Below are 26,696 nucleotides of genomic sequence, written 5' to 3'. Positions count from 1 at the left end.
TTTTACACATTTAACAAGGTGCTTTATTAATGCAACAGACTGTCAGTTTTTCAATGTTCGTCGTCAGCCGGGTCATACTGTCCGTGAACTCCCTGTCAGTTGCCTCCATACGTTCCAGTATTTGTTTTTTTAAAGTTTTAAGTCCTCCTGCACGAGAGCCAACAGCTGCCCGTCATTTATGTTTTTCTAGTCTGTAACTGAACAAACACGCACTGTCTTTCACAGCGAGATTCGACTCAAAACATGTCGCTTGCTTTTAGTAAATGTGTCCTGCACAGTAGGAGGAGATTCGCCAAAATATCCGTTTCAATGTAGACAGAGATATTTTTAAAAACACAGTGTGGACGCCTATCATTTTTACGTGAAACCGGCATTTTCAAAATTATCCAGTCTAGTGTGGATGTAGCCTAAATGTAAAAGTCTATTTGCACAAGGTTCGTTAACTGAAATCACATCTTCAGTGTTTGGACATCAAAGTTTTTGAACTGATTCCCCAAGAGCTCCACAGATGACAAGCAAAAGAATTTTGTCTCTTCTCTCCACCACCCCCCAGCCCCACGTATGTCTATGCATGAACTGTGACAATTAGTGCAGATACATGGCCTACTTTTCAAGTTTTTAGTATTACAGCATGATTGAGCTTCCTGCTATTCAACCATTTATTTACAGGAACTACATGACAGGAGCAATCGAGAGAAACATTCATGAATGAACTCCAAAGAGATAGCTTGCTGCACAATTCAGAAGGGTGAATAACAAAGGAATAGTCACACACTGCTTTTTCGGTACAATATATTTGCTTCAGTGAATGCTGCATTAAATGCAGTTTGGGCTTTGAACAATGTCACAATACAGTGGTTTGCCATTCTCCAAAAATTAGAGATCCCAATTATACCCAGGCTCTCCTGACCCAGCCCAATATTTTTTTTCTTTATAACAATTACCAATCTCAGTTCCCTTTATCTCAAAATTCCATTGTCTAAATGCAGAAAGGGTTGAAAAACATTCCACACTTATACCAAAACTATAACTAAAATGACAAAATGCAAGACAATCAGAAATGGTTACTGGCAAATTGGTTTTTGCAAGTGGAATTGACCCTTCATGATACTTGCAAACCAAAACAACCAATTGTGCTTATTATTAGCTCACTGTACACTATTTGGCTCAAAATATAAGACACAAAATACAAGTCACCTCAACTTCCTTTGGCCAACAGACCTTACAGAAATACATGGCTAACAAATGTTTTACTAAATGTGCCATGACAAAAGAACCATCAGAACTATTACACAACCTCAGCCGCACAACCCAAAGTAATACATAATATGGAGTACATAACAGTATCAATGCTCAACTTTACAGACTTTACAGCTTTAAGGGGAAGAGGAGAAAGAGATTGGGAATATTGGGAAGGAAGGCTTCAATAAAGCATTCAGTTTAAACAAAGGCAGCCCCGGTGTATCAGCTGAATCTTCTCAAGACTTGTAACTGACAAAGAATTTTTCATTTCTGGATCAGGCATTCTAGACACTTTAAAGCAAAAACAGTACACCTGATTTTATGTTTGATCCAGAACAATTCATCCAACTTTGACTAACCACTCAAGTACACTAAACTGGTGAAGTAAAAAGATTAGATCATTTGCTGGTTTAATGGCCATCACATTCCCCACTTTCATGTGCACAAAAGCTATGCCATTAAACAAGTTCAACACTGAAAAATAGTGGGAACTTTCATAGACATGGCCTCTTAAATGCATTTGTAAGAACACTGTCATTTAAAATCACCGAGCATTCTGGATCTTGAAAAACAAATTTGCAAAGATTATACAACAGAAGAAACATGCACATTACTGGCATATATAAAGCGATACAAAAGTTCACAATAACATAGCAAGTGATTCTTCACTCGGTGCAGACCTCGCACAGTCTCCTTCACAGTCTCCACATTCAGATTAAACAGCCTCTTTCCCTTCCCCCCACCATCCCAAACCCTACTTCCAGCCCGCCTTTACCTCAGTACAGAGAAAAGCGCCTTTCCAATGTGGCAGCGCTCTGCAAGTCTTACTGCTAAATAAAATACGATAGTCACAGGGTGAAGCACAGATGGGACATAATACTGACAACAGAACTTTTCAGTGGTGGGATGTTCACCATTTGTAAATGGGGAACTCAACATCACCACACTACGACATGCAATTGAGCCTGTGGCTTCCTGTGATATCCCCTTTCGTCCATTGAAGACTGGTGATGAAGTAGTTGTACCACACAATGAATCTGTAGCTATGAAGAGACTGTGACATCGGATAGGGAACCATTCCGATTATAGAAGAATTTGCTGAAGGCATCTTCAAGCAAGGTGGTTAATCGACTCTGATCAATCTGTTCAAAAGATGGGAAGAAGCAATCATGATCAACACAAAAATGCCATAAAACTAAAACAAAATTTTCATATTTATTCAGAAATTTAGCACAGTAATAGCCAAACAAGCCCGTTCCACCAATTATACCCATATGACCAATTAACTTGTTTGGATTTGGATGCGGTCACAGGGAGAATGTACATACTCCATACAGACAGCGGTGCAACTGAACCCAGGTTGCTGGTGATGCAATAGGAATAATGCTAACTGCTACACTACCATGCCAACCCAGTATCTTAATTTACTTTCCTCCATTTTAAAAAAAGGCAACTTAATTGCCTATTTAATGACTTGCATTAGTAAACAGCAATCCCAGTATAATTTCTACCATATAGCCCTCCAGATAATCTTGACTATTCCAAGATTTAAACACGGAGTGCACTATCCCAGAAGTGGCAGAGAATAGACTTCAATCCCAATCTTGGTGCTGTCTGCCTGGAGTTCACACATTTCCTCTTGTTTTCCCTGTGAGTGTATGGGTTTTGTCTGCTTGCTCCAGTTCTCTCCCACATCCTAAAAGTGTGCAGATTAATCATTCACTTGAAAATGCTCCCGTGTGCAGGCAAGTGGTAGAATGGGGGGAGGAAGAGGAGCAGAAAAATGAGATCAGTGTTGAAGGATCCACTTCTACTGTATCTCTCCAGGGCCATCTAGTTTCTCCTAAGAATTGAAAATTGCAACATGACAAAAATACTGAAATGTTTATGCACATGCCCAAAAGTATGAATGATAATGGATTCTGGTTCAAAAAGTGATTTGTATCAAACTTTGCACAACTGTCAATTAACCATCTCAATGAAATTGAGTGGTGATATTAATAGTCAATATAAAGAACTTACAAGAGAGAACAACAGAAAGATAATGCTGTGTAGACATTTCAAAATTTGAAAAGCAAAATTAAGTCACCTACCTCACTGATAAATCCCAACTGAACAAGTTCTGCTGCCAGCTCCTGGCAGCTCTCATCTATAAAGAAACATTAGCATCAATATTACTGACCGTACTTGGACATCCAGTATTCACATGTTTAGTAATCATAGCTAGCCTGCTCTTTTTGGAGCAACACACACAAAATGCTGGAGGAACTCAGCAGGCCAGGCTGCATCCATGGAAGAGTACAGTCGACATTACGGGCTGAGACCCCCAGTATTTTGTATGTGTTGCTTAGATTTCTAGCATCTGCAGATTTTCTCCTGTCTGCTCTTTTTGAATTCTGTATTTCTAAACATAACTAATAGGTTTTATTTTCTTCATTCATGAAATATTTATAACTTGTTAAAAATAATCTTGTGAGTTTTAAGTCCTTCAGGCAATTTACAGTGTTTCATCTTACAAGTTTTGAAATCCAGTTCTGACTACTTGAGCCCAGAGGCTGCACATTGTTTTTATTGGAATTACTAGTTGGTTTTCATTGATGTCACTGATAATCTTGACTATTCCAGGACTTAAACCTGAAGTGCACTATCCCAGAACACAATGGTCTCCAAAGGGGAATAAACTACAAATCAATATTTGCCCTCACCACTAAATTACTTTCTTGAACTGGTAATTTAAATTTTGTAACATCAAATAGATCTTGGGCATCTTTGCAAAGAACCAAAATCTTCATTTGCACAAAGCAATGATCAGAATAATACATACTAGGCAACAAATCACAGCTGAGGTGTCGGTTTAGCTTGTCTTCCAGTTTCAAGAGTAGAGTTAACTGAAGGAAAAAACAATCACATCAGTATAAATACCTCCTCTATCTTTTTCCCTCTGAACTTATTTTCCTAACAATGCAGCTTCAAAAATTCATCATCACTTTTTCCATTGACATAACAGGTTTTGATCCTGTGATATTTTGAACTGATCAGTTTATTTGCAATTTAAAAACTATTAAATGCAACAAATTAAAATAAGGGATTACTGGCAAAAATCAGCAATAGTGAGGCTCAATTTTTGTTCAATGTATGTTAACTGATATAACTTAGAACATTAAAAAAATAGAATCTATTGGCAGGACCATCTGAATTGCCAGATAGGTCCTACGCACATCTGGATTGACATGGGTAGAATGGGGGTAGATCTGGGAAAGATTCTTCATCAGTCTGTTAGAAAGCAAGTACAGGGTCACCTCCAACAGTCATCCAACAGATGTGCTAAGCACAAATGCTCTTGGGATATTCTTAACATCCACATTTTTATTTTAAAAAATGAATTTTGCTTCCCTGATACTTTGACACAGTTACTTTTACATGAAATACTTAAAATACTTATGAGTTTAAATAATTTTAGAGTTGATAAACAACTTCTAACTTTTAGATCAATCATTGTGGAAGATAGGGGGCAGATTTTTTTAAGCAAAAGGTTCTGATAGATGTTAATCAGTATATTAGTATTACTTTATTAGAATTTTGAGGCAAATGAGGATTAAGATAATCAGTAAATTGTGTATCAGTGGCTATATTCTGACAATGTGAACAGTGTCATACATAGAAAACAATTAATCGTCACAGAAAATGAATACACTGAAAATAAATATTTGTTATGATGAATACATCTGTACTTAAGCTCATTCGATGCAACATGCTTATTAACAATGAAAAAAGCTTACATGATGTTTGGCTCCTTCATCAACTGGCTCAATATTGCATTGCATCTGAACAACCTGAAAATCAAGTTTAAAAAAACAGGCTGAGAATCAGGTTTATCACTGACATATATCATGAAATTTGCTTCATGGTGGTCGTATACAAATATTACTTTAAAATCACACCAAAAATAGCAAAGATTTGGAATTACAAGGTGTGTTCCTGTACTATTCAGAAATCTGATGACAGAGCAGATGATATTCTTAAAACATTGAGTGTGGGTTTTTAGGCTTAATTAAACAAACAATTCTATTTATTATCTGAAACCATTATTGAAAAGCTTTCTCCTTCCCAATTCTGACAAAGGCACTCAAGAAGACATAAGTAAGAATAGGCCACCTGACCTACCATTTTGATAGACCAATGCAGGCTTCACATTCTCTATCACAGACCCTCCGTCCCAATGCCTTGAATTTTCAAATATTCAAAAGTTTTGAATATTTATCATGATTTGGCCTTCACAACTTCCATGGGTGAAGAAATTCTAAAATACCTTGACTATTGCCTTATCTTGAAACTATGCCACCCCGCTCCTCCATTTGAAAATCTCTGATAAAAGCATCATCTACTTTGGCAAGCCCCCTTAGGATTTTCTATGATCACCCTGAAACTTTTTTCAACAGATTTGCCTGCCCTGCTAATTTTCCAGCATTTTCAGATTTGAATATGAATGAATAGGAGTTGTTTGCCTCATCACTGTCATGATGAGGCCACACTCCGGTTGGAGGAACAACATATTGTATTCCATCTGGGTAGCCTCCAACCTGATGGCATGAACATAGATCTCTCGAGCTTCCGGTAATGCCCCCCCACCTCCCTTCTCCATCATTTCCCATTCCCTTTTCTCTCTCTCTCGCTCTCTCACCTTATCTCCTTGCCCGCCCATCGTCTCCCCCTCTGGTGCTCCTCTTCCCTTTTCTTTCTTCCATGGTTTTCTGTCTTTCACCAATTAGCTTCCCAGCTCTTTACTTCATCCCTCCCTCTTCAGAATTCACCTATCGCCTTGTGTTTCTCACTCCCCTCCCCCCCACCTTTTAAATCTACTACTCAGTTTTTTTCTCTCCAGTCCTCCAGAAGGATCTCAGCCCAAAATGCCAACTGTACTCTTTTTCATAGATGCTGCCTAGCCTGCTGAGTGCCTTCAGCATCTTGTGTGTGTTGATTGGATTGCCAGCATCTGCAGATTTTCTTTTGTTTGTCAACAAATACAAAAGATTACTGATTGGAACTAATTCGCTGAAATATTTGGAAAATCTAGGACTGAAACCACTGTAATTTGCTTCCTTTCCAAATCAATGCATAGTGGCTATGCACGTGAATACAATTCTCAAAGTGTACTGTATAGTGATAAAACCTGGCAAAAGATCTTCAGCAATTAGGAATAGACTACCATAGATGCCGGATTATAAGCCGCTACTTTTTTCCCACGCTTTGAACAGCTTTGAACACTGCGGCTTTTACTACGGTGCGGCTAATGCATGTTTTTTTTTCATGCCGCCAAAAACATTTTGCCTCGTTAACAGTAGACCAATAAAATTGATGAGTAGTTCACAGAGGTCCAATGAAATTGTACGATAAATCAAGTGCACTTTCACAATTAAATTATTGTAAATCAGTCATTTGTACTCACCCTCATCAACATGGAAAACACTCGAAGAAAAGCATTGTGCTGCCTTTATGGCAGTTATTTAATTTATAATATTTTCGCTTAGTAATTCATTTGTTAGTATTTTCTAGTTAAAGTTAGAAGTGTTTTAACTATATTTGTTTTCTGTACTACATCCCGGGATGCTATGACGTCACATCCGGTTTCGCCGCGTCTTGTGGGAAATACCGGTTTGCGATAAATGGGAAGGTGGGGGCGAGCGGCATTAGACCCGCACGAGAACACTGCTTTTAAGTTAAAGGCGATCAATAACTTTTCCTGGTAGGCTGCAGTATATATATTTTTTAACCAGTCGTTAGGAGATATTGGAATGTTGTTCGTGCACTGTTCAGTAAAAAAGTATACGCAACGTAATTTGTGTGTTACCGATACGTATGTATATTTAAAAGTAGCCGTGTTACAGGCATGGTTCGAAAAAAAGCATTTGCAATATGTATTTGTTTATGTTACCATACGGATTTAATTAAAAGTTAAAAAATCCTCACGTGTAATATCTTTCTGTGTAAATATCTCATATTACAACGTGGGACACCTGCGGCCTAAAATCCGGTGCGACTTGTACAAGTACAAAATTGATTTTCTTTCTAAAATTAGAGCCTGCGGCTTTTAATCAGGTGCGCTCTGTAGTACGGAATCTACGGTAACTAGATTTATAGTGCTGCTTTCTCAGCGCAGCTTCAATATTTCGTTGATAACAATCTGTCACCATGGGGAAACAACTAAAAGATTCAAGTGAGCCCATCATCACCTCTCATCCCATTGGGAATGAATAACAAATCTGACTTTGTCAACATAAGCATCACATCCAAAATGAGCATAAACAAAGTTTCTAAGGCTGCAATCTCAGCTGGAAGGCAATTTGGTCAAAGACTGGAACCTTTAAGGGTGCATGTAATTTCTTACCTTCCTGGTCTCCAGTTCTGCAGGTTCCGGCGTAGGTGTTTTCACAGACGGTGGGATGATGGGTGACGTTACAGTCTCCTGCTGCGGCTGCTGAGGCATGGGCATCCCGAATGCAGTCAAAGGATAAATACCATTCCTTCAGGTTGAAGTTAAAGATCAAAGGTCACTGATATAACACAGTATAGAAAACAAACTCCTTTCAGGTCATTCAACCTCATTTCTAAAATGAATAAACCTGGAATTTAATTTAAACTAAACTACTATAATTAAAATCAACCCTACTGTGGAATGCTTACCTCACATCCTCTAAAAATTTATCTAACTCCAGTGCAGGAAACTGGGAGAATCTGTGGGTGAGGGAAAAAAAGGTGGTCTAAGAAAACATGCAAAACATTGTTTAATTTGAAATAAATTCAAATGAAAAGTTTAAATCTCATGAATATATTAGGTGTCTAAAATACATATTTAAAAATGGCTTGTTAACTCATGTTTATATCCATGGATGCTGCCTGACCTACTGAGTTCCTCCAGCATTCTGTGTATATATATCTTCATATACTACCTTGAGATTCTGTAATGTATCAGGAAATTAGTAAACAATGATTCCCATCAATGAACTTGCACTTCATTGAGATGACTGCAGCCTGTCTGCAAATAAAGTGAAGGAATGGTACAACCAAAACTGAAGGTAAAAACTTAATTGTAAAATGAAATCAAATACATCTATAAAGCATCAGTAATGATTGGTGCAGATACACCTGGATTATACCTAGCATTTGTAGATATTACAACAGAACCTCACCCAGTTCAGACTGTGCATGTGGAATCAGGGTATCAATGTAGATTGAGAGTTGGGTGACAGAATACAGCAGGAACAAATTGGTGTGTTTGTTTGGCAGGAAGTAACTGGAGGCACAAGTATATCAGTTCAGTGCTGGTTCAGCAGAGACTCACAATCAATAAGGAATGTTTCAATTTTGTGTGGCAATTATGAAAGTAATATCAATGATTTACTTTCTGAATGTGCCGAGCATTGTGAACATGCTATGCTGGCATTCACTTGTGGGCTGCCCCCAGCTCATTCTTAGATGCATTCCACTGTACGTTTCAATAAACATGAGATCATTTCAGATAATAGTATGGATAACAGTTTAGCTGACTTGCAGAAGGCAAAGAATGGGAACAAAGGGGACCTTTGCTGCTCGGCTGTCAGGAACTAGTAGCGCTCCAAAAGGAAATATATGTGATAATTAAATCTGAATCTGTCCATAAGGACCAAATGTAACATTAAGTTTGCTGAAGACATGAAACTGCATGTTGTAAGGATATAGATACTGGAACAATGGTGGAGAAATGCATTAAGTTGAGCAGCATGATGGCATAGTGGTTAGTGTAATGCTATTACAGTGCCAGTGGCTCATGTTCAATTCCACCGATGTCTGTAAAGAATTTGTATATTCTCCCCTTGACTGCGTGGGTTTCTTCTGGGTGCTCAGATTTTCTAACACATTCCAAAGACCTATAGATTAGTTGATCACTATGGGTGTCATTGGGTAGAGCAGGCTCATTGAGTCCAAAGGGTCTGTAACCACACTATCCCTAAATAAATTTAAGTGTGGGAGGAAAGGAATTGTCAACATTTGGGGTTGAAACTCTGCAATGGAGCTTGCTGCTTGACCCAGAGTTCTTCTTGCTGATTGTTAGCAGCAATATCAAAATATGGGTCAAAATATCAAATTAGCTTAGCTCTTTTCAGTAGGGATAAAAAATGTTGGTTGTACCTGCCTACCCGATCTGTACTCCTTCTGCATCATGCTGGAAAATCTCTGTTAGAACTATACACCTGATCTATAAACCTTCTGCATCACAGTGGAAAATCTGTTAGAACTACATACTTGATCTGTACCCCTTCTGCATCACGGTGGAAAATCTCAGCTAGAACTGCAGTCATGTCCATGTTTTTTGTTATTTCTTCCAAAGCATTTTCAGGAATCATATCTACGAATGAGAAAACTGTATTAAAATCATATTCAGCCAATGAATTGAAATCCATTTCAATATAGCAAAGAAACTGTTCCAACAGTAAATTTAATTAAACAAAAGCAAACAGCTTTTCTTTATTTAAAGAAGTCAAAAGATATAAAGACAGTGCCATTCAAGTAAAACTCCTTTCAGAAAGGTGACAAAAATCAAGGAGTACTTGAGAAATTGCATGGCTCATGGGGCACCAGGACCCCCACATGGCAAAGTGGAAGCTTTGGGGTAGTCTACGTCTGAATATTTCTAGGGTCAATGATGCAGCTAGCTTCAAAACCAGGAAACTAAGTAAATGAGCCAAGGGACCAAGGTTGTGAAGGAGTAGTGAAGGGTAGGATCAAGGACCAGCTGATTAATAGTTCACCAGACTAGATGGTCTGAAGGGCCTGTTTCTGTGCTGCAATGTTCTATGATTCCAAGTGTTAACTTAGGAAATAATAACCAGACTGAAAGGAAAGGAGAATGTAAGAACAAAGATAAGACTAGAGGCTACAGAAATGTGCAAAAGGTACTGTAACCACACACAAATAAAAGTGTGACCTAACAGCCATTAGAAGGATTAAGATATTAATATTTGGGGGGGAGGGCAGGGTAAGGTAAGGAAAAGGAAGCTAGAATGATGAAGGAATGTCTCCATTAATGACAGTCTAAGAACAAGAAGATTGTCTATGGTCAGGAGACCAAGCTGAGGGAGTGTTTCGGATGACAATGAGAAACAAAAGCAATGAAGTCACTTATGGGACTAATAGCCAATTTTTTTCCAATCCAGATTTCACTATGAAGACTTTGCAAACTCTTAAATATGTTTAGAAGAAACAAAAGCAACAAGCTTATTTTACATTCATGACTTTCATGGATGTATAACACAAAGATGAAAGTAAATGCACAAAGGATGCACTGTGACTGTCTACTTTAGTATACAAAGCACTCTCATATCCCCCATCAGCTACCAGCTCTCGCTCTAAACTTTCCCTTCACCTTCTACTTTAAAGAGGGGGCGACCTCCCCCCTCTCCTTCAGTCCAGGTTAAGGTCACGACCCAAAATGTTGACTGTTCACTTCCCTCCACAGATGCTGTCTAACATGCTGAGTTATAAAAAAGTTAATTCAGGCAGAGAAGGAGTGGATTTTGAAATCCCAGCAAATGCAAAGAGAATTAGCCAAATAAAGTTTGTAAATGTGGATATTGAGCAAGTAACAACTATCTCAATTCTTCTCTTGCAAGATATGGCACACAAACCAAGCTCAATGAAAACAAAGAGGGTTACAGGCCTTTAAGTTGTAAAGAAACATTTTGAATTCTACTGCAAATTAATGTTTCACAACAAGATCAAGTCACATTTGATATATCAACTCAAAACATTTATCATTTTCTTCATTACTTGATCTGCTTATTTTTAGCATATTCTGTCTTTAGTTCAATTTCCAGATTTTAGAATTCAGTGCAGAATAAAAGTGTTACATGAATCAAAGATGATCATTTAAGTTTACATAAATACTTACGAGGATGACTGACAATACAATGTGCTGCTAACAACTTTAATGAAGGTACTTCAAATAGAGCTGGGTGAAAAAGTAGTTCTCGGGCAGTGGGACGTTTAACAGGATCAACCTCCAAACATTTTTGAATAAATTCCTGTCATGAAAGGAGTCAAGAGAAAGTGCATTTAAACCACTGATATTCAGTGGCCTATTATACTAGCTTCTTACCACTAGGAGCATATTATGAATAAGTGCTCTAATTCAGTAAGTACACCCTCAACTTTGGACTATACATTTGGCATAAAGTAACAATTCCCATTGTTCAGTCTTTTTATCTTAAACAATTCTACTACGCTGATTAAATTCTACCTTGTGTTTCAGAGTAACATTTCAAACAGTTCAAGCAGCAATGGGATTGGATTTTTATTTTGTGTACATGTACTGTAATGACTGATCATCTATACTCTGATTACCTCCAGTGTAACAGTCAAAGTTTTTGCACACAACAGCCACTCCACTGACTCATGATCATACCTAACAATTTTTAAAATAATACAGTATCAAGTATTGTCTTAAAGCATCCAAACGCTTCTACATCAGCTACAGTGCCTATAAAAGGTATCCCCCCCCCTCCTTGGAAGCTTTCATGTTTTATATTTTGCAACATTGAATCACAGAGGATTTAATTTGGCTTTTTGACACTGATCAAAGAAAAAAGACTTGTGTCAAAGTGAGAACAGATCTCTCCACAGTGATCTAAATTCATTACAAATATAAAACACAAAATAATTAATTGCACAAGTATTCACACCCCCCCCCCCCCCCCTTCAAGTGAATATTTAGTGGATGCACCTTTGGCAGCAATTACAGCCTTAAGTCTGTGTGGATAGGTCTCTATCAGCTTTGCAAATCTGGACACTGCAATTTTTCCCCATTCATCTTTATAAAACTGCTCAAGCTCTGTCAGATTGCATGGGGATCTTGAGTGAACAGCCCTTTTCAAGTCCAGCCACAAATTGTCAACTGGATTGAAGTCTGCACTTGGACTTCGCCAATCCAGGACATTAACATTGTTGTTTATAAGCCTTTCCTGTGTAGTTTTGTCTTTATACTGAGGTCACTGTGTTGCTGGAAAACAAATTTCCCAGGTCACAATTCTCTTGCAGACTGCATCAGGTTTTACTCCAGAATTTTTTGCTACATTCATTTTACCCTCTACCAGGGCCTGCTGCAGTGAAGCATCCCCACAGAATGATGCTGCCACCACCATGCTTCAGGGTAGGGATGATGTGTTTTTGATGATGTGTGGCTTACACCAAATATAGTGTTTAGTCTGATGGCCAAAAAACTCAATTTTGGTTTCATCAAACCACAGAACCCTCTTCCAGCTGATTTGAGGGTCTCCCACAGGCCTTCTGGCAAACTCTAGCTGACATTTCATGTGAGATTCTTTCCCCCCCCCCCCCCAATAGTGGCTTTCTCTTTGCCACTCTGCCATAAAGCTGCAACTCGTGAAGCACCAGGGTAACAGTTGTATGCACAGTCTCTCCTTTCTCAGCCATTGAAGCTTGTAACTCCTCTAAAGCTGACATAGGTCACTTGGTGGCCTACCTCACTTTTTACCCTTCTTGCACGATCACTCAATTTTTGAAGACTGCCTGCCATCTTCTTTACATTTCTTGATGATTGACTTAACTGTACTCCAAGGGGTATTCAGTGACTTGGAAATCTTCTTGTATTCATCTCCTTACTTGTGTTTTTCAATAACCTTTTCATTAAGTTGCTTGGAGTGTTCTTTTGTCTTCATGGTGTAGTTTTTGCCAAGGTACCTACTCACCAGAAGTTAGACCTTCCAGATACAACTGTATTTTTACTACAGTCAATTGAAACAACTTGTCTGCACACAGGTCTTCAAAACCAAATCTCCATTTATCTAATTTTGTGACATCTAAAACCAATTGGCTGCACCAGTGATGATCTGGTTGCCATATTAAATGGGGATGAATACCAATGCAATCAATTACTGTGCTTTACATTTGTAATTAATTTAGATCAGTTCAAAGAGATCTGTCTTCACTTTTTGTGTTGCACAGTGTCAAAAAAGTCAAATTAAATCCAGTGCATAATTCAATGTTGTAAAACAATAAAACACAACTTCCGGGGGGGGGGGGGGGGGGGGGGGGGGGGAGAGAGAAGAGAGCAAATACTTTTCATAGGCACTGTATCTTTAATGGAAATATCATACACATTAAATTAAAAAAAGCTTCACCAAGCAACACTGCTCAATCACTCAAAAAAAAAGTCATGGTGCACTTGTAAAGCAGATGATAAGTTCCTACCTATAGTATTTAACCAAATCCTTATGAATGAACACTTGAAAATACCCCACCCTCAAAAACAGTATATCTAAATAGTTGTTTTAAATTAGATTATGGCAAATATCCAATTGTTTCCATAGATCTGCAACATAAATCACTGATCTAATCTATTTCAAACTCACTAAACAGATTTCTGCCAAGTGCATGCTATAAAATGAGTCAGATAATATCAACCATGTCCTCAACCCGTGGCTGAAAAGTTATAGCCAATAAAGTCCCAGTACCTTGGAAACAGTCATGGCCAAGAAGAAATTAAATGAGAAAGCTGTTCTCAAAGTAACTTAATAGAAGTACTCAATTAACGCTTCTCAAAGTGGGGTGGTGGGCTGATCAATAACGAAAAGCAATGAACATAATACGGGAAATATACAAATTTTAAGTACATCATAAAATGTGTCTTTTACTAGCATATCATAATTATATTCTTTTGAATCAAGTAATCCAAATTAAATTTTGAGTGGAAAAATGTCACAGCAGTTGGCATTGCCATCTCACAGCTTTCAAGACCCAGTTTTGATCCTGACCTTGGGTGCTGTCACATTCCCTCATGACGTTTCTCCTGGGTACTCCGGTTTCCTCATGGTGCCAAAGCCATGCTGGTTGATTAACTGACTAAGTGTAGGGTGTGGCAGGAGAATCCAGGTGAGAAAACAGTTGACGGGCATCTACGATGCCAACTCTATTCAGAAGGTGTTAATGACTGGCTGTGTGATATTAAATTCACAAACAACTGCACCTTGCCTTAGAAATGCATGTCTCCATGTTAAGTAAGAACTTGCTGAAGAACACTTTACATCTTTCCACACATTTTAACCAACATAATAATACACTTACAAAAAAAATTAGTTAATTTAAATGAAGTGGAAATCTAAAATCTGAAACCACCTGATTCCATCACTGACATCTAGTCGTATTAGCAAAAGTAAAGTTCAGTACCATCACAAATGCCCTCATGCAGATTGAGTTTTCACGTAGCCTAATTGAAACGTGGTCTGATGAAACTACAAACAAAATGCATAGCTCACAACTGAGTGAATGAATGTTGTGCTTAAATTCAGTAAAATACGGCAATACATACTCTTTGTAGAGTGTCTTCAAGTAACTGAATTGCATTATTGATTGCTTCTTGTGACACATAGGATGAGTCTCCATTACCCTGGATCTCCAATACTGCCATCTAGAAGAGCAAAGAGTGACTGATGAATTCAGCCAAATTGGACAGTCTACTTCAACTAGTTGAAACTAAAGTACTAATGCAAAAACTATTTACGACTATTTGTTCATCTCCCTAATTTCCTTCAAATTAACAGCAATAAATCACAAGTATACTCCCATAAAAGGCACATCTCCCAATAAACAGCAATATCATAACCTGATCATAGTCCAAGATCACACTAGCATAAGTTTTCCAATTTCTTTCAGCAGCAGCTAGTATAAAAGATTAAAGACCAAAAGTTAAATTGTGAGTCTTACTTTAGCTGTTCTAAAAAACGTTAGTGCTGAAACATCTAGCAAGCAGCATAAAACTGAGTGCTGATGGAATGCTCACTCATCATCCATTCATTTGTGCCCACTGGGCTTTGAAGTTTCCACTGGCCAAGTTCAAATCAGACATGGCTTAGAAGAAAACTAGAAAGTGGTTTGGAACTTCACAGAATCAATTCATTTTTAAAGGGAGAGTTTCTTGTGTACAAAAGTGCCATCTGAGATAAATGTTGTTTTCTTCAAAAGTTTAGCTGCCCCCAAACAGAATTTCCCATTCCTCACCAATTGAGGTATGTATGTCCCTCATGATTTTATAAGGTAGATGGTTTCAAAATTACTTCAGCCAGAGGGTGGCAAGTCTGTGGAATTCATTGCCACAGACAGCACTGGGTACAGTGGCATGGAAAAGTTGGGCACCCCGGTCAAAATTTCTGTTACTATGAATAGCTGAGCGAGTAAAAGATGACCTGAGTTCCAAAAGGCATAAAGTTAAAGATGACACATTTCTTTAATATTTTAAGCAAGTTTACTTCTTTATTTCCATCTTTTACAGTTTCAAAATAACAAAAAAGGAAAAGGGCCTGAAGCAAAAGTAGCAACACCCCCTTTGGCAAGTATCACAGCTTGTATGCGCTTTCTGTAGCCAACTAAGAGTCTTTCAATTCTTGTTTGGGGGATTTTCACCCATTCTTCCTTACAAAAGTCTTCCAGTTCTGTGAGATTCTTGGGCCATCTTTCATGCACTGCTCTTTTGAGGTCTATCCACAGATTTTCGATGATGGGACTGTGAGGGCCACATGGCAAAACCTTCAGCTTGCGCCTCTTGAGGTAGTCCATCGTGGATTTTGAGGTGTGTTTAGGATCATTATCCTGTTGTAGAAGCCATCCTCTTTTCATCTTCAGCTTTTTTACACATGGTGAAATGTGTGCTTCCAGAATTTGCTGGTATTTATTCATTCTTCCCTCTACCAGTGAAATGTTCCCCGTACCAATGGCTGCAAAAAAGTCAAAGCATGATTGATCTACCTCCGTACTTAACAGAGGTGTTCTTTTCATGAAATTCTGCACCTTTTTTTCTCCAAGCATACCTTTGCTCATTGCGGCCAAAAAGTTCTATTTTAACTTCATCAGTCCACAAGACTTGTTTCCAAAATGCATCAGACTTGTTTAGATGTTTCTTTACAAACTTCTGACGCTGAATTCTGTGGTGATGATGCAGGAAAGGTTTTCTTCTGATGACTGTTCCATTAAGGTCATATTTGTGCAGGTGTCATTGCACAGTAGAACAGTGCACCACCACTCCAGAGTCTGCTAAATCTTCCTGAAGGTCTTTTGCAGTCAAACGGGGGTTTGATTTGCCTTTCTAGCAATCCTACAAGCAGTTCTCTCAGAAAGTTTTCTTGGTTTTCCAGACTTCAACTTGACCTCCACCATTCCTGTTAACTGCCATTTCTTAATTACATTACAAACTGAGGAAATGGCTACCTGAAAACACTTCGCTATCTTCTTATAGCCTTCTCCTGCTTTGTGGGCATCATTTATTTTAATTTTCAGAGTGCTAGGCAGCTGCTTAGATGAGCCCATGGCTGCTTATTGTTGGGGACAAAGTTTGAGGAGTCAGGGTATTTATAAAGCATTGAAATTTGCATCACCTGGCCTTTCTTAATGATGACTGTGAACAAGCCATAGCCCTAACAAGCTATAGCCCTAACAAGCTAATTAAGGGCTGAGCCCTTGGTAAAAGTTATGAGAGCTCAAATCTCTTGGGGTACCCAAACTTTTGCATGATGCTCCTTTCCTTTTTTCCCCCACTCTAAAATGTACAGAACAGAAATAATACACTAACCTTGCTTAAAATGTTGAAAAGAATGTTTCATCTTTAACTTCATGACTTTTGGAGATCAGTTCATCTTCTACTCACTTAACTATTCACAGTAACAAAGATTTTGACCAGGGGTGCCCAAACTTTTGCATGCCACTGTATATTTAAAGCGAAGTTGATGCATTATTGATTAATCAGGGCATCAAAGATTACTGGGAGAAGGCAGCAGAATGGTGTTGAGAGGGGGATAACAATCAGCCATGATGGTGACAGTCCAGGGTAGGGGAGTCTGAAGCTAGAGGACACAAGTTTGTGAGATGAGGAAAGAAACTTTAAAAGTACCTGAAGCATAAACCCCTCCCCCCCCCCAAGAGAGTTGTGGTGGTTAACTAACTGGCTTCTAACTGGTTGCATCACTGTCTGGTATGAAGGGGGTCACTAGACAAGATCAAGAAATGCTGCAGAAAATTATAATCTCTGCCAGCTCCACCATGGGCACTAGCCTCCCCAGCATCCAGGACATCTTCAAAAGGGCGCTCCAATCATTAAGGATCCCCTCACACAAGCCATGCCCTCTTCTCAATGCTACCATCAAGGTGGTGATATAGGCACCTGAAAACAATAGACTCTGATTGGCCATTGAACCCATGAACACAAATTCTCGTTTAATTTTTATACTTATCATAATTATAATTTATTATAATGTACTGCCATGTACTGCTGCCACAAAATAACATATGCCAGTGATATGAAACCCAATTCTGATATGTGGAACACGCTGCCAAAGGAAGCTGTAGACAGACATAATTGCAACATTTAAAAGACATTTGGGCAGGTTAATAAACAGGAACTTTTAGAGAGATATCAGTCAAATTAGACTAGCACAGATGGACAGCAGGGTCAGCTTGGAGAAATTGGGCTGGGGAGCAAGCTTCTATGACTATGATTTGAGTGACTGGATGTCATCAAGCTGCCAAAAGGAAATTGCTCTGTGACTTGAAAAAGCTGTTTAGTTTATAATGGACTGAAATCTACATGTTATTCAGGCTGAGTTATAGGACAGTTATAAGTGAAAATTATAAATGAATGATGGCAGCTAAAGATAAAATATATTGCTGCATTTTATATTAAAATATATTGCATCAGCACAGATATAAATTCCCTATATAAGGTAGGAACCATTTTTAACAAGGTTCCATATGGAAGGATCAAGGGAACAGGAAACAATCTTCAGGGGTTTTTGTTTTGCAAAAAAACAAAGTTAAAGCATCACAAATTTCCGTTTAATTTCTCCCTTCCCTCAAATGTAATTTTCAAACATAATAACAACATACCTCTAATGCACACATTCCAAATGAATAAATATCAACAGCCGTAGTCACATTTGTTACAGCTATAAAAGACATAACCAGCATTAGAATACAAATTCCATACATTTCAAAGATTAGTATTCAAGATTACTTAGTTATTCCCTGTACACAGGTGTAAAGGAGGATAAAATAATTGTTACTCCAGATCCAACGTAGCACTAAAAGACGCAAAAGGCAAAGAACACAGTAATAATTTAAAAACAATAAATATAAATAAGATCCTATATACATAGATTGATTGCGTGTCCATAAAGTGATGCTAGGCAGAATATAATGTGATTGACAGGAAATAAGTAAGTAGTGGTGGAGTTAATGAGTGGAGGTGTTGATCACTTGGGGAAAAGTAACCGTTTTTGAGTCTGATGGTCCTGGCATGGATATTACATCCACTCAAGTTGGGATTGTGCCGGGCAACATGCAAGTGTGGCCAAGCTTTCAATGACAGCATAGCTTGCCCACAACTTACGGTACTAACCCTAAACTACACACCTTTGGAACGTGGGAGAAAACTAGAGCACCCAAAGGAAACCTACACGATAAATTCGAGAACATACAACTTCTTACGGACAGCAGCACAAATTAAACTATCATAATTGCTGCCACTGTAAAGCTTTACATTAGCTACTACGCCACCTACATTTTTAGTATGCAACATTAAAATCCAAACTGAAATTAAAGATCCTTTAAGATTAATTTCCTTTTTACAAGAACTAATGTGCAAGATGCTTTAAGGACTTGTTAGGGATGAGAATCAATCCAACTTAGTCAATATTAGATAGGCTTGTGGGCAGCATAGCAGCAATGTACACTGTAGCACTAATCACTGGTAGAGGTGCTACCTCAAAGCTCCAAAAAACCAAGTTCAACCCTGATGGCTGGTGCTGCCTTCAATGCATTTGCATATTCTTCCTATGGCCATGTGGGTCTCCTCTCAAATCCCAAAAATGCCATTGATTAAGCAATTAACCAACCAGCTTAAGTTGCTCTTTTGTATTGACGTGTAGTAGAATACTGGAGGGGCAGGGATTCAGGAGAATGTGGGGAAAATAAAATGGAGACGATCAGGGACATTGTATAGCTAGACTATACAAGTTAAAATTGTAATTGCAAGATATTCTAATGTAGCTATCCACATTGTTTAGTAATACACCGAAAGACAATATTGAACATGTCCTTTATAGACAATAGGTGCAGAAGTAGACCATTTGGCCCTTTGAGCCTGCACCGCCATTTTGAGATCATGGCTGATCATCTACTATCAATACCCGGTTCCTGCCTTGTCCCCATATCCCTTGATTCCCCTATCCATAAGATACATATTTAGCTCCTTCTTGAAAGCATCCAGAGAACTGGCCTCCACTACCTTCCGAGGCAGTGTATTCCATACCCCCACAACTCTCTGGGAGAAGAAGTTTTTCCTTAACTCTGTCCTAAATGACCTACCCCTTATTCTCAAACCATGCCCTCTGGTACTGGACTATCCCAGCATCTGGAACATATTTCCTGCCTCTATCTTGTCCAATCCCTTAATAATCTTGTATGTTGCAATCAGATCCCCTCTCAATTTCCTTAATTCCAGCATGTACAAGCCCAGTCTCTCTAACCTCTCTGCGTAAGACAGTCCAGACATCCCAGGAATTAACCTCGTGAATCTACGCTGCACTTCCTCTACAGCTAGGATGTCCTTCCTTAACCCTGGAGACCAAAACTGTATACAACACTCCAGGTGTGGTCTCACCAGGGCTCTGTACGAATGCAAGAGGATTTCCTTGCTCTTGTACTCAATTCCCTTTGTAATAAAGGCCAACATTCCATTAGCCTTCTTCACTGCCTGCTGCACTTGCTCATTCACCTTCAGTGACTGATGAACAAGGACTCCTAGATCTCTTTGTATTTCTCCCTTACCTAACTCTACACCATTCAGATAATAATCTGCCTTCCTGTTCTTACTCCCAAAGTGGATAACCTCACACTTATTCACATTAAACGTCATCTGCCAAGTATCTGCCCACTCACCCAGCCTATCCAAATCACCCTGAATTCTCCTAACATCCTCATCACATGTCACACTGCCACCCAGCTTAGTATCATCAGCAAATTTGCTGATGTTATTTTCAATGCCTTCATCCAAATCGTTGACGTAAATTGTAAACAGCTGTGGTCCCAATACCGAGCCCTGTGGCACCCCACTAGTCACCACCTGCCATTCCAAGAAACACCCATTCACCGCTACCCTTTGCTTTCTATCTGCCAACCAGTTTTCTATCCATGTCAATGTCTTCCCCCCGATGCCCTGAGCTTTGATTTTACCCACCAATCTCCTATGTGGGACCTTATCAAATGCCTTCTGAAAATCGAGGTACACTACATCCACTGGATCTCCCCCATCTAACTTCCTGGTTACATCCTCGAAAAACTCCAACAGATTAGTCAAGCATGATTTACCCTTGGTAAATCCATGCTGGCTCGGCCCAATCCTATCACTGCTATCTAGATATGCCACTATTTCATCCTTAATAATGGACTCTAGCATCTTCCCCACCACCGATGTCAGGCTGACAGGTCGATAGTTCTCTGTTTTCTCCCTCCCTCCTTTCTTAATAAGTGGGATAACATTAGCCATTCTCCAATCCTCAGGAACTGATCCTGAATCTAAGGAACATTGGAAAATGATTACCAATGCATCCGCAATTTCCAGGGCCACCTCCTTTAGTACCCTAGGATGCAGACCATCTGGACCTGGGGATTTGTCAGCCTTCAGTCCCATCAGTCTACTCATCACCGTTTCCTTCCTAATGTCAATCTGTTTCATTTCCTCTGTTACCCTAAGTCCTTGGCCCTATGGTGTGTCTGAATTTTTATTTCATCCAATATAAGGCTTCTCAGTTGAAAAAGCAGCCAAAATAATGCTCCTTGCCCATAAAGTTTGAAGTAAAACTGTGCTGGAATCATTCACTGGTCTACTTCAGCAAATAGATAAAACTTCGTTCAGCAAAACTGGCTAGCGGGAAAAAGTAGAAGTCTGGATTCTCTGGCTTTGCCAGAGTAAACCCAAACACTATTCAACAAATACAGTATTTCCTCCTTTGTAAAACATGATCAATTTGGAAGTGTCCCTTTAAAAAGGGCATATCAAAATCTACAACAGATTTCAGCAAAATAGATGTGTAATAAGAAAGTTGTATTTATGGGATGAACTTATACTGTAATAAGTTTGATAAGGAAAGAAAAGCTTTTTTTAAAAAAATGTAAAGGATGAAATCAATTTGTATTTTCTCTTTGAATGCCCCCCTCGCAATTTTTAACTAATGAGCTGTGTATAAGAATGGGGATAGGAAGAATACTATACTCTTGACTCTGGTACTAGTGAAAAACAGCAATAAATGTAGCTGACAAGATTTAAAATTGAGTACATCCAACATGCAGCCAAAATAAAGACCTACTTATTCGGATGCTACTTTCTACAAAAAAAAAATCAAGAATCAAGAAAAACTGGAAGATGACATGCAAAAATGAAATAAACTATCCTTTCTCAAGCACTAGATCCTTTTAAAAACTCTATCCTGTTTGTAAGCAATAGTGAAGTTGCCCTATTTAAAATCAATAACCAATCTGACTTGTGGATTAAATCACTTTGTAATCTGTTCCTTACCTCCATATTCTGGGGCAAAAAAGTGCAGATTCTTCTGTTCCTCTCTACAGGTTTTCACATGGTTATTAATTGTATCTGGTGCAACTGCAAAGTAATACTTAGAGGTTAGACAAAGATGAAGAAAATATTTATACAATGTTGCAGTCATTATTCAATCTAAGAGACAGATTAAAACATTATACAAACTACTTTGCTCCCCCTCTCCTGACTAAAGGTGTTGGCAATTCCATGAAGAATATCAATCATTCTTTACTCAGTCAGGTCAATAAGTTGCAGAATGATTGCAGGCAAACCACAATCAAGGTCCAGATGCACATTGAAACCCAACCAACATCACTTCAATTGACATAAATTGATATACAAGCAGGCTTTTTCCACTGAGGTTAGGGGAGCGAAAAAAAGGACATGGGTTAAGGGGGAAAGGGGAAAAGTTTAAAGGGAATATGGAGGGGGGTGGCTTCTTCACAGAGTGGTGGGAGTGTGGAATGAGCTGCCAGATGAAGTGGGAAATGTGGGCTCACTTTTAACATTTAAGAAGAACTTAGACAGGTACATGGATGAGAGGTGTATGGAGGGATATGGTCCAGGTGCAGGTCAGTGGGACGAGGCAGAAAAATGGTTAGGCACAGCCAAGATGGGCCAAAAGGCCTGTTTCTGTGCTGTAATGTTCTATGGTACTGACCAAAGTGCCATTCTTGAGTGCGCCCTATTTACCTGCATTTTGCCCATATATCTAAAACTTACTATTTATTTACCTGTCGTAATGTCCTTTAAACACTGTAATCGCTTCTGCATCTGCTTCCTGTGGTAGATTGCTCCACATTGTAACAGCCATACAATTGCCCTTCAAACAATTTTCCCTCTCTTATTAAACAATTCCCACTAGTTATAAACTCTCCTACCCTAAGAAAAAGACCATGACCATCCAACTTATCTAGGCCCTTCAATATTATAAACGTCCATGGTTACCTCTCAGTTTCATTTGCTCAAGCATGAAAATATCTTGGCCTACCCAACCTCTCCCTGATATAAATCAAGCCCTCCAGTTCCAGCAAAATCCTTGTGAATCCTTTCTGCACTTTAACTTAATCACATCCTTCCTATAGTGCAATGACCAGAACTACAGACAATATTCTAGGTCTGGTCTGGTCTCATCAGTATCTTTTGAAGCTGTGACAGGATGTCCCATTTCTTGTGCTCTATGTCCTGCTCAATGAAGGCAACATACCAGACACATCCCTCACTGCCTATCTACCTGTGTTGCTACTTACATGGAATGGTGTACATCTTGGTCTCTGTTCCACCACACTCTCCCAGGACCATTACTCACTGTATCCCCATGTCCTGGTTTAACTTCACAAAATTCACCTATATATGCCCAAGTTAAACTCCAAACTAATAATAGTATAGTGCATAGTATCCACTCAGTAATTAATATCATAAAACAATTATAATCCTGAATAATTCCTCAAAAATGCATAGTACGATTTATGTAAAGTTGCAGGGCAGAACATCTGAACCCATGAAGCCCCTGTACAACTTCAACAGAAATTGAAGACATTTACTGTATTGAAAATATTGTGTTCATGCTATTTTTCAACTGAATTAGCACTGAGGATATTTTCACCACAAATTAAATTCAATAAATCTGTATAAAATAACTTCCTACCCAAACCGTTGTCTACATGAAACCATGTTACACAGCTCTGATGACTACGATGTCCAACAAAATTTTTCACCAAATTTTCAGTTAACTGATTTACAAGTAGCCCTGCTTTTTCCTTCAGTGTGAATAAATTCAAGTCATTCCCATATATGGTGCCAATAAAAAAAATCCCCCCCCCCCCCCCCGGAAGCTTTGATGTTTGTTTTACAGTAGATTTAATTTGGCATTTTTTTGACTCTGATCAATAAAAAAAAAGACTAAAGTGTCAAAGTGAAAACACAGATCTCTACAGAGTGATCTAAATATAAAACACAAATTAATTGATTGCTTAAGTATTCACCTCTTTTTCCGTATGACACACCAGAACATCACTGGTTTTAAAAGCCAATTGGTTTTAAGTCATATCATTAGTTAAATGTGTGCAGTCAAGGTGTTTCAGTTGATCATAATAAAAATACACAGTATCCTGGCAAAAATTACACCACAACGACAACAGAGCACTCCAAGAAACTCTGAGAAAAGGTTATGATAAGCACAAGTTAGGAAATGGATACAAGAAAATTTCAAGTCACTGAAAATCCCTTGGAGTACAGTTAAGTTAATCAAAAAATGGAAAGAATATAGCACAGCTTTAAATCTCCCTAGAGCAGACTGTCCTCAAAAACTGAGTGACCATGCAAGGGGACTACTGAGGGAGCCCACCAAGAGACCTATGACAACTCTAGAGGAGTTACAAGCTTCAGTGGCCGAGATGGGAGAGACAGTGCATACAACAACTGTTGCCCGGGTGCTTCACCAGTCATAGCTTTATGGGAGAGTCGCAAAGAAAGCCACTGTTGAAAAATAAACTCTCATGAAATCGTGGGTAGTTTGCTGGAAGAAGGTTTTATGAAACCAAAATTGAGCATTTAGTTTGATGGCCAAAAAGCTATGTTCAGTGTAAGGCAAACACTGCACATAATCAAAAACACACCATCCCTACTGTGAAGCATGGTGGTGGCTGCATCACGCTGTGGGGATGCTTCTTTTTTTTAAAAAACTTTTTTTATTGTTTTCAAATAGTTACATAATAAGTGTGTATGAAAAAAAAATGTTACCCAGCCCCCCTCCCCTTAACCCCTCCCCCCTAACATCCCTATTAAAAAAAAAGAAAGAAAAAAAAAGGAATGCCTGGATATTGGAGGGTCCCCACATGCTCCATGGAGTTCGTAATAACTTTAGTATATATATTTATTTCTTTCCCCAAGTAACCAATTACCGTAGATTCCGGACTACAGAGCGCACCTGATTAAAAGCCGCAGGCTCTAATTTTAGAAATAAAATCAATTTTTTAATTGTAAAGGCCGCACCGGATTTTAGGCCGCACCGCTACTTTTAAATATACATACGTATCGGTAACACAAATTACGTTGCATATACTTTTTTACTGAACAGCACGAACAACATTCCAATATCTCCTAGCGACTGGTAAAAATATATATACTGCAGCCTACCAGGAAAAGTTATTGATCGACTTTAACTTAAAAGCAGTGTTTTCGCTCGGGTCTAATCGGGTCTGACGCGCTTGCGCAACGCGATCGGGTCTAATCGGGTCTGACGCGCTTGCGCAACGCGATCGGGTCTAATCGGGTCTGATGCGCTTGCGTAACGCGATCGGGTCTAATCGGGTCTGACGCGCTTGCGTAACGCGATCGGGTCCAACGCGCTTGCGTAACGCGATCGGGTCTAATCGGGTCTGACGCGCTCGGGTCTTGCTTTTCTTCGAGTATTTTCCATGTTGATGAGGGTGAGTACAAATGACTGATTTAGAATAATTTAATTGTGAAAGTGCGCTTGATTTATCGTACAATTTCATTGGACCTCTGTGAACTACTCATCAATTTTATTGGTCTACTGATACGAGGCAAAATGTTTACGAGGCGGCATGAAAAAAAACCATGTATTAGCCGCTCTGGATTATAGGCCGCAGAGTTCAAAGCTGTTCAAAATGTGGGAAAAAAGTAGCGGCTTATAATCCGGAATCTACGGTATTTCATCTTCGGAGCACCTATATATTTAATCCTGTCTTTTGTAAATAAGGGTGCCAAATTTTCAAAAATGTTTCATATTTATCTCTTAAATAAGTGGAATACAGCCATAAATTTCGTTCTTCCAACAATCTATACTTAGATATGTATCCAATTTCCAAGTCACTGCAATAGCTTTTTTGGCTACTGCCAATGCAATTTTTATAAATTCTTTCTGATATTTATTCAATTTGGATAACGGTTTTATCCCTTCAATATTACCTAGTAAAAGTAATATTGGGTTGTGTGGAAGTTGTATTCCAATAATTTGTTCCAGTAAAACTCTTAAATTTGTCCAAAAAGGTTGAATTTTAGAGCAAGACCAAGTAGAATGTAAAAAAGTACCAATTTCTTGGTTACATCGGAAACACTGATCAGATAAATTTGGGTTTAATTTATTTATTTTTTGTGGTGTAATATATAGTTGATGTAAAAAATTGTATTGCACTAATCTTAATCGAACGTTTATTGTATTTGTCATACTCTCAAGACATAGTCTTGACCAGTTTTTTTCTTCAATTTTGATATTCAAATCACTTTCCCATTTTTGTCTTGACTTATGGACTCCTTGTTTAATTGCCTGTTTTTGAATCAAATTATACATATAAGAGATAAATTTTTAAATCTTTCCTTTTTGAATTAAAGTTTCTATTTCATTGGGTTTCGGTAGTAACATTGTTTGACCTAACTTTTCTCTTAAATAAGCCCTTAGTTGAAAGTAACAAAAAAAGAGTGTTGTTTGATACTTTATATTTATTCTTTAATTGATCAAATGACATTAATATACCTCCTTCAAAACAATCTCCTATATATCTAATCCCTTTTTGAAACCAATTATATAAAAGTTGATTATCCATTGTAAAAGGAATAAGTCTATTTTGAATTAAAGATCTCTTTGCTAATAAGGATTTCTTTGTCTCATCGTCAACATTTATCTTATTCCATAAATCAATCAAATGTTTTAATATAGGAGATTCTTTCTTTTCCCGTATCCATTTAGATTCCCATTTATATATAAAGTCTTCCGGTATGTTTTCTCCTATTTTATCTAGTTCTATTCTGATCCATGCCGGTTTGTCTTTCTCAAAAAAAGATGCAATAAATCTAAGTT

General features: G+C 38.4%; 1 protein-coding gene across 4 annotated transcripts in view; it reads right to left on the bottom strand.

The window, feature by feature from the left end:
- Positions 1–775: 775 nt before the first annotated feature.
- The window catches only part of LOC140730857 (nuclear receptor-binding protein-like), a 94,966-nt gene continuing 69,045 nt past the window's right edge, over positions 776–26,696 (bottom strand). For all 4 annotated transcript variants that reach the window (XM_073051817.1, XM_073051818.1, XM_073051819.1 and 1 more), the window contains 11 exons: positions 21,854–21,937; positions 18,166–18,224; positions 14,603–14,701; positions 11,168–11,300; positions 9,523–9,625; positions 7,924–7,974; positions 7,628–7,763; positions 5,022–5,075; positions 4,067–4,130; positions 3,336–3,391; positions 776–2,384 (listed from right to left, as the gene is read on the bottom strand). In XM_073051817.1, the coding sequence (XP_072907918.1) occupies positions 2,286–2,384; positions 3,336–3,391; positions 4,067–4,130; positions 5,022–5,075; positions 7,628–7,763; positions 7,924–7,974; positions 9,523–9,625; positions 11,168–11,300; positions 14,603–14,701; positions 18,166–18,224; positions 21,854–21,937 (938 nt within the window). In that variant the 3' untranslated portion in view covers positions 776–2,285. The remainder of the gene's footprint in view (positions 2,385–3,335; positions 3,392–4,066; positions 4,131–5,021; positions 5,076–7,627; positions 7,764–7,923; positions 7,975–9,522; positions 9,626–11,167; positions 11,301–14,602; positions 14,702–18,165; positions 18,225–21,853; positions 21,938–26,696) is intronic.

Source organism: Hemitrygon akajei, chromosome 7, assembly GCF_048418815.1.
Source record: "Hemitrygon akajei chromosome 7, sHemAka1.3, whole genome shotgun sequence".
Lineage (NCBI taxonomy): Eukaryota > Metazoa > Chordata > Chondrichthyes > Myliobatiformes > Dasyatidae > Hemitrygon > Hemitrygon akajei.
The sequence above is the reverse complement of the archived record's forward strand: the minus strand, read 5'-3'. Positions and strand labels throughout refer to the sequence as shown.